The 14,673-nt window shown below is 41.0% G+C and overlaps 1 protein-coding gene across 1 annotated transcript in view; it reads left to right on the plus strand.

Moving 5' to 3' along the window:
- The first annotated feature begins 6,807 nt into the window (after positions 1–6,807).
- DEPDC1B (DEP domain containing 1B) overlaps positions 6,808–14,673 on the plus strand; it is a 45,511-nt gene continuing 37,645 nt past the window's right edge. The window contains exons 1-2 of the mRNA XM_004678285.2: positions 6,808–6,922; positions 10,725–10,990. Coding sequence (XP_004678342.1) covers positions 6,875–6,922; positions 10,725–10,990 — 314 coding nt within the window. The 5' untranslated portion in view covers positions 6,808–6,874. The remainder of the gene's footprint in view (positions 6,923–10,724; positions 10,991–14,673) is intronic.

Raw genomic sequence — 14,673 nt, forward strand, 5'->3', positions numbered from 1 at the left:
GTCCTGGCATTGGGCCTGGTATCCGAGTTTAACGAGTTGTCCAGGTGGCACTGATGCAAGCAAACACTCTAAAACTACTGCACTGTTTCTGCCCCCACCCCAAAATTAAGTGCTTTTTAAAAAAGATACTACAATGCAGTTACTGCACCTAAAATTTTAAACTGTGATTCTTCAAATATCCCTATAGTATTCCAACTTCTAATTGTCTCATAATTACTTTTTAAGTTTATCCATTTTTATTATTTGCACAATTGGTTGAACTGTAACCAGAATAAATCACTATGATCAGTTGACTTGACTCTTAAATCTCTTTCGGGTTCTCCCTCCATCCTTTATTTTCCCTGTTTCTTGTGATCGCACCTGGTTATTTATAGAATCCCCCACATTCCAGATTTTGCTGACTGCAACTCTTCATATTCTTTTATCCTCTGCATGTCCTAAAAATTGGGAGTTGGTGCATACCAATGAGGTATGGTCAGGTTTAATATTTTAGGCAAGACTTCTCAGAACATGGAGTGATGGTTTTTGTCTCTGTTGAAGCTTTTAACCAAGATGTAGTTATGACAATTTGCACTGAGGCTCTGGAGTCACTCAGGCTCTGTCTTGAAACTCTGACCTCATTACCCCCCTATGTTCCCATTTCTTTGGAGTCTGTACTTTTCCTAGCCTGGTTTGGAGCCCTGACATGACTGTCCTCATGGTCTCTTAACATTCCTTTAGGGTGCTACTTATGGTGAACAGGCAAGTGGCTCCTACTGCCTAGTCTTTAGGACACTTCCTGGCCGGTCCTACAGAATCTCTTGTCCAGTCCTCAGCTTGTCCTTGGGAGGGATCAGATTAGAAAGACATTTTTCTGGCCACTGCTCTAGAGCCTCCTCCCCTCAAAAGAGCAACTTTCAGAATGCCTGAGTCAGGCCTGCTATCTTTAAAATTTTTTTTTATTTTAAATTAACATTTGTGTATAACACTATATGTTTCATATGTACCCACTATAACATCTGTATACACTACATGAACTCCACCAAATGTCTACTTTTCCTCCATCCCCATACAATTGACCCCCTTTGACCTGTTTTACTCACTCCCAACCCCTTTCTCTCTGGTAAGTACCAGGGTTCTCTGTACCCTCATGTTTGTTCATTTGCTTTGTTTCCTTTTATTTCAAATATGTGGTATTTTTCTTTGTCTTATTTCACTTCGCATAATTCCCTTAAGGCCCATTCATGTTGCAATTGCCAAGATTTAATCTTTTCTTATACCTAATATTTCCTATACATCATATCTCATTTATCTATTCATCTGTTAATAGACACTTAGTTTCTCTTCACATCTTGTCTAATGTAAAAAAGGCTGCTCTTTTATTTTTTACTTAGTGCTTTCATATTCTTTAGCTAATACTCAGAGGTGGGTTAGCTGAGTCAAATGGTATTTGTAGTCTTAATATTTTGAGTGCATTTTTCCATAGTGGCTATACCAAATTACATTCCCACCAACAGTATAAAGAGGGTTCATATCTTTACCAGCATTTGATTTTCTCATCTTTTGATAATAATAGTGTTTCTCACAGGTATAAGGTGATCTTTTGGCTTTGATTTGCATTTTCCTTATAATAGCGATGATGAACAACTTTTCATGGATCTGTTGGTTATCTATATGTCTTCATTGAATAAATGTCTGATCAGGGCCCTTCCTGGTGCCGCAATGGGTTGAAGCACTGCATATGTATGGCTGGTAGCAGCTGCTTCAGCAAGAGTTTGATCCCCAGCCAGGGGGTGGCCCATATGGCACAGCAGACCTCTTCTGTCTCACCAGCTACTCCCCTCAGCAGTGTACTTCATCAATCTGTCTGTTCTGCACCCCACTCTGTCTCTGGTGAATCCCCTTACTGTTCCTGCACCTCTGGCTTATACCCCAGTTCAGTATGCATAAATAAAATGAATCTTTTTCAAATGTTCAAATTCTCTACCTATTTTTAATCTCATTTTTTAAATTGTTCAGTTACATGAATAATGTATTTTTGTTTACTAAGTTCTTGACAGATATATGAATTGCAAATGTCTTCTAAGTGTCAATAGATTACATTTTTGTTTTGATGAGGGTTTCTTTTGCTGTAGAATGCTTTTTAGTTGTAGTTTATTTTTGCTTTATTTCCTTGTCCATTGGCGCTAAATCCACAAAGATGTCAAGGATCTTACTGTCTATGTCTTCTATCTATTGATAATACATTTCAGGTCTTGCATTCATGTCTTTAATTCATTTTGAATTAATTTTTAGGAGTGTGTTGTGATAGCGGTCTAATTTCCTTCTTTTGCATGTGGCTGTTCATTCTTCCCAGCGTCATTTACTAAAGACTATCCTTTCTCTATTGTATGTTTTTGGCTCCTTTGTTGTAAATCAGTTGTCCAAGTATGTGTGGTTTACTTTGGGGCTCTCATTGGCATCTGTTTTTTAAATAAAAGCCTCCAGGATGTCTGGTATGCAGAGAGGCTGAGGGCCACTTCATAGTGAGCTCTGAGCCACTCTCCCTCTTAATTCCTCATTGTAGCTGAAATTAAGCACTACCTTGTGGTTAATTCCTAGAACAATCCAATCAGAGACTTTTCAGAGAAAGCTAGATAAGAAAATGCAGTCAAACAGGTTTGAATTTCTAGAAAGTCTCTCTTCAATTTTAAGTGAAAGGGTAAATCCACAAAGACATTATCCAGTCAAGCTTGAAAACAAATGCTATGTTTTGGCCAGTAAAAAAAAAAAAAAATCCATTCTCTCCTCCTCCATTTATCAAAGTTGGTTTGTGGGTTACAATGTAGTTGAACTAAACTGGTAATTTGTGAGTCGGCTCCCCCTCTTTGGTCTGGGGTAAATTCTTTCTCACATAGTAAAAGATCTGTGTCAGTTATCCTGGGGGTCAGGGAGAAGACTAGAAGGGATATGAAAGTGTCTGCTCAGTCCTGGTAAATCTTTTTGATTCAAGGGCTGATTCTGTTTGTGTATAGAACAGATAGGTACCCTGCCTGCACAGCCTAAGTGGGTTCTGCCATCTACTACATAAAGACAAGCATACTCTTCTTAATGTGAAAGAAACTGAAAACGATAGTGTTCATGGAACAAGAAGAAAGGATCATCATTTCCCAATAAAACACCCAAAGCCACCATCCCCAGGTAAAAGTCCAGACAAACAGAGATGGCATAAAGTGGGGTTATTGAGTTCCAAAAGCCTGTCACAAGTCTAAGGCACCTTGTGGAGAGGGGTTATAGGAAAGGAGCGGAGGGACTAGACAACTCTGGGACAAAAGGAGCAAAATCAAAGTCAGGCCACATTCCAGGTTGCCATTGCCAGCCTCCCCATATCTCTTTCAAGTATCTCTACATGTCTTGACTCCATGTGTCTCCCTTCAAGTCCCTTCATGAACAAATACCTGGTACAGCTCCCAAACTGAGAGGAAAATGTGACTTTCTACACATCTTTCTGCTCTACCTGCCTCCTTCAGGTCTTCTTGTCTCCTTCAGTTTCTCCCACCCCCTCAGCTCCACCATTCAGTGGGACAGGGAATATGGAATCTTTTTTTTTAATATAATAGTTTATTTTTACATCATTTTGTGCCTTTTTCCATCCCAGTTGTAATCACTGTGGGCTTCCCATCACCAAATCACCTGTGTGCCATCACCACAGTCCAGTGCACTTCCCTCCCCCACCCCCCGTTTTTGATCCCATTCCCCACTCCACCCATGTAAAATGTCTCTGGTATATAGTTGTTTATTATTATTCCCCCCCACCCCTTCCCAACACCGGTCCTTTATACTCCTGCTATGAGTGAAACCATCGGTATTTTTCCTTTTCTTTCTGGCTTATTTCTCTAAGTGTGATCTTTTCCAGCTCCATCCATGTTGCTGCAAAAGGCATGTGTTTATCTTTTCTGATCACTGAGTAATATTCCATTGTGTATATGTACCACATCTTTTTAACTCAGTCATCTACTTTTGGGCCTTTGGGTTGATTACAGGAACATGGACTCTTTCTGGAGGTTACACTCTAATAATAGTTCTCTGAAACAGTTATAAAGATGTGTTTAATTTGCTGAAATCAACAAACCGCACATAGATAACAGGTGTGTTTTTCTCTCTCTATATTATAATCCAATAAAAAAAAGAAAGGAAGAAAATCTGTTTAAGCCTAACAAAACTATAAAATATCAAGTAATTATCAGTGAGGGCTTTAAAAATAGCTTAATAGGATTTTGTTTTATTTTCAAGCCAGTTTCAGTTACTTGGCTCTAGTAACTTCTTTAGTAACTTCAGTTACTAAAAGAAAAAAAGGGCAGCAATGCAGTAGACTGGCACAATAGCCATTGTTGCCTTTGTTAGTCCTTCAAGATAGCCCAACACATTCAGACACAGTACCCTAACCCCAGCTCACAGACCCTCCCTTTTCCCCAACTGCTTTTGCTTTACAGTCTCATTTCATCCTATTCTGGCTTAGTGCTGTTGACCGCTGACTGGCTTTGACTCCCTGGCTCCTGTGTTTGTTTGTGATCTACCTGCTGCCACCAGAAGTTAGAAATTCCCTGGGCAATATCATGCCCTGCAGGAAGCAACCCCTGCCCTAAGCACCTTCCTATTTACAGACAGTGAGACCTGACTGTAATGTGTCTTTGTTCAAATACAAAAGCAAAATTCTACTTTATATTTGAGAACTATCCTTTTGGACTCTTGAATGTTACAACCATCTCATCAAGTAACTAAAACTTAACTCCACAGGTTTTGGTGGCAAATAATCTAGGTTCAAGGTTTAATGTTAAAATTCTGTTAATTTCTACTGCAGAACACTTAACTTCTCTGCTAAGGAAGTCACTTAACCATTCTGAAACTTAGCTTCCTCAGAGTAAATGGAGTTATTCTTATTTACATGTACAAATAATTCTGAGGATCAACTGAGAAAATGTGAAAAAGCTTTAAAAGCTGCTTGACAAATGCAAGGACTGTAATTTATTTCTTATAAGAAATGGGTGCTTCTTTCCAAAAAGAAACTGAGGCAGTTTAGGATTCATTTATATAACATTAGAGGGTAAGTGGAAAGTAGAGTTAGAAAAATAAAATAGTTAATGACTGTATTCTAGTTAGCAATTGGTTACAAATTTAGCTCTAAGTGCCTAGCAGACAAGTCAGAAATAAATATTCAATTATAATAGTCATGAATCCTTCAGTCCAAAAAAACAAACTAGTATTTGTGTGTACTGTGAACCACCCCCCACTCCTTCCCCCATGCCCACCCCGATAGCTACCAGGCAGGGCAAGAAGTTGTCCTTCTTTTGTGCCTGGATCATTGAAAGGGAAAATGTAGATTGTATAATTTTTAATGAACCCAGTCACGCAAGTGGAGTGTGTGTTTGTGTCTGTATGGGGTGGGAGTGGGGTGGGAGAAAGGGGCAGTCCCTGTTTCACTTATTCAACTGGGGTTACCTGTGGAGAGAGAGATAATTGTGGTTTGTTCAGGCATGGAAAGCCACAGGAAAAACCCTAAGATCTCCTTTCTACTTCAATTTTAGATTCAGTTGAAACTTTTACATTAAGATCCTTGTTTTGTTTTCTAAACTGTCAGGGTTCATTTAATGGAAGTAAAAATTATCTTTATTGCTTTTTCTTATTAAAAACTACTACAGGCCCTCCCTGGTGGTGCAGTGGGTTAAAGCACAGCACTAAGAAGCTAAAGCCACTTCAGCATGAGTTTGATTCCCACCGCCAGGAGCTGACCCACATGGCTGCAGCAAACCTCTCCTGACCCGCCCGCTGCTCCCCTCAGCAGTATACTTTGTCAGTTGGCCTGTTCTGTCCCCACTCTGTCTCTGGCAAAGCCTCTCACCATCCCTGCACCTCTGGCCTGTACCCCAGTTCTGTATGCACAAATAAATAAATCTAAAAAAAAAAAAAAACCTACATACTTATCATCCCAGGACGTTTGGCTTTTCAACACACAGCTGAAAACCTAAACCAACTAACAGAGGTGGGAAAGTCATAAAGATGGGAAGAGGATAGGAGTCTGACTCGCTTTTCAGTCCCTATCCTGCATGACCAAAAATAGTGCCCTTACATGGCTTTAAATAATTGTAAATAATTGTAAATAATTGTAAATCAGACTAGCAATTCCTTGGAGGACAATTCTCAGCAGAGAAAACTCACATAGCCCCATGGCAAAGGACTGAAATTTTCAGCCTGATCCTAAGCAGAACTGAAATTCCAGGGAGAGACTACGAAATCAAACAACCAACAGAAAACACAGGAAGCTGAATCGGGCCTCTTTTCCAGCTCTTGGTGGTTCTTACACCCCACAGACCCCTCTGGAAGATGCTCTTCTCTAGCTCTAACTGTCCCTCCGCTTGCAGCTGCTGTCCACTAGATTCCTTTCACCGCCCGTTTCCCCCAGCATCACATCGAGGTTTAGCACGCACTCGGGAGGGCGCCGAGCAGCTTGTTTATCCAGCCCCCTCGGACCTGTTCACTGACCCCCCATCCTTCGATGAGTGCGGAGCCCGCGGGCAGCCTCGGTGGGTCCTGCCCGCTTCTCAAGGTCGGGCACCGGCAGCCCCGCTCAGTTAGGCCACACCACCCTGGTGCGTGCGTGCGAGGGGCTAGGGCGGGACGGTGTGGGTCCCCCACTCCCAGGCTGCCGCAGTCTCCCGAGATGATGCAGGTCCCTGGGTACCTAACCGGCGCTTTGGGACCTCGCCCGTGCTAGGCGGCCCCGCCCTTCGGCTCCCGTCACGTGTCCCGCGCCGCCCAATCAGAGGCCGCAGCGCTCAGGCTCGCGATTCAAACTGCCGCGCCGCCGGCTCCCGGGAGTCAGAGCCGGCCGGGCCGCTGCCGTCGCAGCGTGCGTGCCATGGAACACCGCATCGTGGGGCCGGGACCCTACCGCGCCACCAAGCTGGTGAGTGAGCGTGCAGGGTCCCTGGGCGAAGCCAGCGGCCCGGCGGTCCCCACTGGCCGGCCGACTGCGGACTGGTCGTCTCGGCCTGTTAGGGCGGGCGGGGCCTGGCGTGGAGTTTCGGACAGAGCTCAAAAACAGGCTCTTAGGGCCTGACCCGTCCGGTGGAGGGAGGGCGAGGGGGGCTGGCTTTTCAGCAGTAAGTAAAAGGCGCTTCTGGATTTAAAGCCAGTTGGGCCCCCCCGTCTTTGTCCCCGGAGCCCGCTGCCTGCTGCGGGGAGAGGGAGGCAGGGCCACCCCGCTTCTGGGAGGCTCTACCGCGCGGCTGGCTGGGCTGGGCGTGTCTGCGGCCCGAGCGCCTCTGTGGTAACTGAGGTTCTTCCTAACGGTGCCCAGAGCAGGGGTGGGGCACCCAGGCTGCGCTTCCGGCACCAGGTGTTTTTGTTTCTGTCCACACCTAACCGAGGGGTGGGCCCAGTCGATGTTCTGCTAGAGCCTTTGAAGGCCCTTAGGGTCCAGGGTGCTGCCTTTTCTCCTGGGAGGGGAGAAGAGCTTTGGTACCGAGAGATTTGAGGGGTGCCCGACTTCTTTATGACCTGGAGCAGGATCCTTTTTTTCAAAGAGCTATCAAACTGGAAAAAAATGGTGATGACTTGGTAGTCTGTGGCAGGCTTTAAGGCCACTAAGTTTAATGGTGATTTGGGAGGAGAGAATCTCACTTCTTGAGATCAGTCACCACTTCTGGTCACAAAAGATGTAGACTTAGATCCAACTCATTCAGCTAGGCTTATATGTGGAAGAGCTGAGATAGTGGGAAAATAGGCAATATAGTTTCCTTTCTAGAGCCAGTCACAATAAGGCCTGGGCCTCAGAGGAGGGGTGTCAAGCCAGAGCTAAGAAGACCTGCTTCTGGAGGGAGTAATCATGGCTGGGGTGGACTCAGAGACCACTTTGAGAATCCGATAAGACTATCCTCTTTACAGAAAAGTGTACATGTAACATACACATGACGTTTCACATATGATTTCAGGAACTTGGAGTCTATGACATTGTTTCATTTGGCTTAAAACAAACTTTCCCTTCCCTCCCCTGCCTCAAGATTTTGTGGACCAGTAATCTGGGTGTCTGGTTCTTCTGTTGGGATCACTCATATGGCACTGCCATCTGGTGACTTGCCTAAGACTGGATGGTTTAAGGTGGCCCGTTGACTTGGCTCTGACTTACTGGGTTAAGTGTTTCTGGAGGGTTAATTCACATGGTATCTCATGGTTCCAATATAACCAAAAGGATTTTGCTTGTAACTTCTTGTTCAAATCTTGCTGGTCAAAGCACATAAAGTAGGCAAGTCTGGCTCATAGACATTCATCTCTACTCAGTGCACAATGTGGTAGATTGCATCACCACGATGTCTATGAACACATGGGAGGAATTCTTGTTTTCATCTGTGCAGTCTTTGATGGACACCTAGGATGATTAATTCATTTAAAGAAATTCCATAAATCTAAACTTTAAGTTTTCCGTTGGGCCAGCCTCCAAGAGTTATGGCTAGATTTAAACTTAATATTAATTAAATGCTTTAACAATTATATAGTATTGCGCAGGAATATACAAAATGCTCAGTGGGATAGAAAAGCACAGAATCAAGAAAGGTAATTTAACATATCAATTTAGTGAGAAAAGGATGGCATAATTAACTTCATTTGAAAGAAAATAAAGTTTAGAGATCTTCTTTCTAAAAGAAAATTTTGATAATTTTACTTCAGGGTGGGGAGAATTTCTTAAGAGAGTAAATCCTGAAGTCATAAGGAAAAAAGGATCTGTTTCCTTAAAACAACATTATCTTTAATAACAAAGAAATCACAAATAAATTGGTCTGGGAAATATATTTCTAACATATTTGGAAAAGGATTAATACTCTGTATTTATTCACTCAATACATAGTAAATACAAATACTATATGTTAGACACAGCCCTTAGGTATGGGGATATTCAACTAAGCAAAATAGACTAACTTTACTAATAACTATGTAGTTAGATTTAAATAGTTCCTAAAGTAGTTTAAAAAGAGAGATTAAAAAACCCAATAAAAAATGACATTATTTCAGAGGAAGAAATGAAAGTGACTCAAGATGATGACAGAAGAATGCAAACAAAACATGGAGCTATCATTTCTTGTGAATAGATTTGCAGAAAGGAAAGTGACAGCACCTCGTGAGGCCAGCGCACAAGGCATTAGGTCCAGCCTTTGTTAGGGGTTGAATTGGCATTAGGTCCAGGCTTTGTTAGCGGTTGAATTGTTACAAGCGATTGGATCATGTGGATATTCTTTAGAAATCTGTCAGAAACAAGTAAATAAATAAAAACATTGGTACTTGTTTAAAAAAGGATTTATTTGTAAAACAACAAATTGAAGCAGCTTCATGATTGAACAAAAATGCCCATTATTGAAAAAATGGTCAAATAAGCTATGAACCATTCATAGGAATGGACTTGGTGATGACCGAGAAAGATATCCATGGTATATTAAGTGCAAAAGCATGTTGTATGATAGTATCTACATTGTGCTTGATCTTATTTCTTAATAAAGCAGGCAAACAGCATCAACTAGAGTAAAACTATGCACATACAAGGGGAAACATAGGTCTATATATGTTGACATGTTTGGTAGTTAAAGAAAAAGCTTTTAAATCTGGGCAATTTGGAACATTATTCATAACGGTCTCAAATAAAGCAGGAATATTAATCAGTATAATGGAAAAAGGTGTTTAAGTTTTACTAGGAGGAAGGCATAATTGAAAAACCAAAAGGGAATTAAAATTGTCTGAGGTTAGAAGATGGTTTAAGGAAAGTAGGAAAAGTGAAAGACTGGTCAGGCATTTGCTCATTGTACAGGGTGCATGCTTGCACAGACCTCATGTCTGCCCCTTTAGTAAGGACTTGGTGTCTTATATTCAGGAATTACTAATGAAGCTGAGTGTTAGCTGTCAAGGATAGAAATGAGACAATAGTTGCAGAGGTGGTGGGTAGAAGAGAGTATGAAATTCAACCTGGAAGAAAATGCCTGGTTAAAAGGGAAAACCAGGAGCCAGTATTGGGCAAAATAAAAAGAATACTCTGACATCAGAGGTATAGTTGAGAGAAATAAAGATGATTTCATTAGGAAGGTTCAGTTTGTGAAGTGAGATATTTGAGTGAGAAGAGTCAGAGAAGAGAATAGTTATGAGTTTCAGGACTTGAGGAGGTCTGGCAGGAAGTATGTGATGCTAGAGAGATGTTGAAGTAATTTCATAGGAAAAATACCATATGTGAATATTTTATATCATCTAAGGATGGGTGATGAAGGCTGTCTTGTCTTTGTTTAAATAGGAAAATACTCCGTGAATTTTTAAACATGCTTTGGATACCAGGCAGTCTGTCTTGTGCATCTTTTCCCCTCTTGCCAAGGAATGTCTTTAGTGTAATAAACAGTAAATATTGGTTGAATGGGGGGAAGTCATATTAAACATAGGCCTCTAAGAAGTGAATTATGTATGTGATGCTAGTTTTCCATTAATGTGGAAATCCAGTATTCACGTAAGAGGATAACTTGATAGCATAATAAATATTTTTGAATGAATAAATGCAGTTTTAAAAGTGCTTTCTCTTTACAGTGTTATGGTTGTAAAATAAAATGAAATTTCAAAGCTTCACTGTTATTAAGGCAGTCTTAAATTGAAAAATTATATTACTTATCTTAAATATTTTGGACATAACTTCAAAAAAGTCAGCCAATTGTTAAATGTATTTCTCTTTTTCTCTCCTCCAGTGGAATGAAACTGTTGAGCTTTTTCGCACTAGGATGCCTTTACGGAAACACCGCTGTCGATTCAAAAGTTATGATCACTGCTTCACAGCGGCCGAAGCTGTGGATTGGCTGCATGAACTATTGAGGCGCAGTCAAAACTTTGGCCCTGAGGTGACTCGTAAACAAACAGTCCAGCTGCTGAAAAAATTCCTGAAAAATCATGTTATTGAAGACATCAAAGGAAGATGGGGTCAGGAGGATTTTGAAGACAACCGTCAGCTGTACAGGTAACAGTTTGAGTAAACCTTGAACAGGAGGAGGACAGGGAGGATGAGTGGGTCTGGTCACATCTATTGACACTTCTGATGTTGGCGCATTTACCTTATTCTGTGGAGTGATGCTTTTACTTACAATTTGTTGAGTAGAGAACTTAACTATATTGTTACAAGGGGACCAGTTGCAATGTTTCTTCATCCCATAGAGTATTTCATGGGAGTCTTTTGTTGCAGTGACTGCAGTAAGGAAATATTGTCATGTCTTTTGCAAACCTGAGAGAATGGCTGCAAATAAATACTAGAGAAATTGAAAAGATGAAGAATAGCTCTGGGTTGGGAATTTCTGACCAATGATTAGATGCGTATTCAGAGGATTAGTGACAGAGCATGTCTGATTGAAAGCCCAGGGCCTGTATGAAGAATTGTGCTAGAATTCTCTGATGTCTTAGATCAACCCTGACAGAGCCTGGAGCACTGGCATTTTTGCTCATAGTGCTGTTTTATGAGTGGACACTTAACTACCAGATTATCTGAGGGAAAAGGGATGTCTTACTACTTCCCACTGCATGGTAGGCTGATTATTACTGGAGGAGAGGACCTATGAGATACAGAGGATGGGAAAAAACTAATGACACAACACCAGAAAAGTAGACTTGTTGACTTATCTACAGAAGGGCCTGCCAAAGTCCTATGGATCTGAGAGGATTTAGACGAGAAGTGGAGAATGTAGACCTTTTGATATTTGCTTTCTCTAGTTCCAATAGAAAAATAGGAAATACTCTTACAATACATTCAGTAGGGGTATTTCATGCACCTGGGACATCTGATTTTAAGCAAAATTACTGATTCATTCCTTTGGCTCCTTCGTGGACTAGTTGCTGGAAAAAGCATCAGCACACAGGGTGAGGGCGGTCACCAGCATAATGACTAAGACCAGAGATTGGCTCATGGTTAGTGTTTAGCCTCCTCATGGGCTTTCAGCAGCAGTTTCTAATTTCTAGATACCATACTTGTCATCTTGAGGATTAGTTATCACTCCAACTGACAGTTATTTTTGGTTTTGTTGATTCAGTTTTTAATTGGGGTCTTGGGTGACCTTAGGACGAACCCATAGTGCTTAGTAGCATCAGGCAGAGGAGGCTCTATCCCTCTTCCACATACCACACTTCACTGGGGATCTCTGAGTGGTTATTTCTCTTGGGAACTACTAATTGCTTGTACCCTATCAAGATTTATAGAAAAATTCTCAAAGATTCTCTGGATGAGTAACTACCAATCTGTTCTGCTGTGACATTAAATTGGCTACCACCCTTTGAGTCCCAGGAGGCTTTAAGAAAATCCTCCAGTGAATAAAATATGAGCAGGCTCTGGGAGCTGACCTTACCCAGCACGACTGCCAGAGCATGTTCACTTAATATGAAGACTTACTTGTGTACCCCTCTTTAAAAAATGGAGTGCACAGGCAGACTCGGTTTATCCATTCAATAATGACTCCCCCTCACCCCTGCTGCCCCACCCCCACTAGCATTTTGTGTACAATACTTGTGAATCGTGAAGGAAACAGTTATTGCCTTCCATTATTTACCACCTGAAAACTAATAGCTTTCCATTTTCTTGAATGGAAGTCCTGCAAGTTAACAAGTGATGTTTGCCAATTTCTTGGATTAATCTGGATGAAATCTATTTAGACGTGTAAATCATTAGTTGAGGAGAGTGTGCCTTGAATTGGGAATGAACTGCTGAGAGTGGACGAAGCCATTGCTCTCATGCAGCTTCAGGTACTGGGCTCAGGATCCTCACAGCTGCATGTCAGTGCTCCCAGAAGAGAGGGTGTCAGTTCTCCTTCCTTTTCTGTTTCCAGCTGCTGTTCATGGTTGAATAGTCTGACTGCCAATTTATAGTGAAAGACAAGGGACATTAGGAGTCAGATTTGAAAATAGGTAGAGAATCACTAAAGTAGAGAAATTCTGGAACATGCTTCCAAATATCAGTTTTTTTTTAAATATCAAGTTTTTGGGAAGAAGACTTTATGAGCACTGTCAAACAAGCTAGAAAAAATAGCCTAGAGTTTTTGTTGGGAAGAAAGGAACTAACATTCTAGAACACCTATGATAGTACCACACACATCACACAATTATCCTTTAACTCAGCACTTGTAGATGCAGTGGTATTATGCTAAATTCTTAATTTTAAAGATTAAGAAATTTCTTAATGAGGCTGATGTTTTTAATCATTTTAATCAATGAGAGGTAGAATCTGAGTTTAGGTTAAATGGAGTGGAATTTAGGGTCAGGTATCAGACTGCCTCCATTTCTACAACCTGAGGTTGGCTTGTTTATTAAGTAAATTAGTGAGTGAATGAGTAAATCTACAGAATAATAACAGAGAACATTTGATATTTCTTATAAGTTTATATACTCCAGTAATGTAGTCAGTCATATGTAACACATGTTAAATCATAATCTGCCTTCTTCAGGAAATTCATAAAAGAGGTAAGGCCCATCAGTTTAAATACTTATCTATCAGCAAATGACCTTGAAATGGTCTGTCCATATGTAGGCAAAAAAATTAACTTCAACCTAAGTCTCTACTTTATACAAGAATTAATTCAAAGTGAATCTTAGATTTAAGCCATATAAGTTTTAGAAAAATGAAAAGAATCTTTATGACCTGTGGTTAATCAAAGAGCTCGTAGACATGATAACAAGAGTATGATTCATAAAAGAAAAAAAAGTAATAAAATTGGATTTCATCAAAATTAAAAACTTTTGCTTTGTGAAAGTCACTATTAAGAGCCCTCCCTGCACAACGGGTTAGGACTCAGCACTGCAAGCTGGCTGCAGTTACTTTAGTGTGAGTTCGATCCCTGGCCCTGGAGGTGATCCACATGGTGCATGTGGATCTCTGCTGTCGCTCTGCTGCTTACCATAGCAGTGTACTTTGTTGATCTGCCTGTTCTACTCCCCACTTTATCTCTGGTAAATCCTCTCACTGCCCCTGTGCCTCTTGCTTGTACCCCAGTTCTGTAAGCATAAATAAATAAATCTTTAAAAAAAAAAAAAGAGGTGTGGTGGGTGAGAGGATTCACCAGAGACAGAGTGGGGAGCAGAACAGGCAGATGTACTGAAATATACTGCTGAGGCGAACAGCAGGCAGGTCAGATGTCTGCCACGCCATGTGGGTCAGCTCCCTGATGGGGGGATCGAACTCATGCTGCAGTGGCTTAGGAGAGCTTTAACCCATTGTGCCACCAGGGAGAGCCCAATAAATAAATCTTAAAATAAAAAAAGATACTATTAAGACAGAGGATAAGATGAGTAGCTACAGAATGGGAGCAAATACTTGCAAACCATACATGTGACAATAGACTGATATTAAAGACATACAAAGATGAAATCCTGTTATATGCAACAGCATGAAAGGACATAGAGCAATTTATGCTTGGTGAAAAAAGTCAGACAGAAAAACAATTTCCCTCATATGTGGCACAGAAAGAACAAAACAAATAAATGAACTAAATAAAGCAAAAGTAAACTTCTAGACTTGGAAAGCTTAAAGACTTAGAGCTTACCAGAAGGACAGGGTATAAATTAGGTGAAAGGGACCAGGTGAAAGGGATGAAGGAGAGAATTAGACTTTCGGTGTTAAACTTAATGTGGCATTTACAGTTGTTTATTTATAATGGTGTATACTCA

Source organism: Condylura cristata, unplaced genomic scaffold (assembly GCF_000260355.1).
Source record: "Condylura cristata isolate star-nosed mole 26May11 unplaced genomic scaffold, ConCri1.0 scaffold00007, whole genome shotgun sequence".
Taxonomy (NCBI): domain Eukaryota; kingdom Metazoa; phylum Chordata; class Mammalia; order Eulipotyphla; family Talpidae; genus Condylura; species Condylura cristata.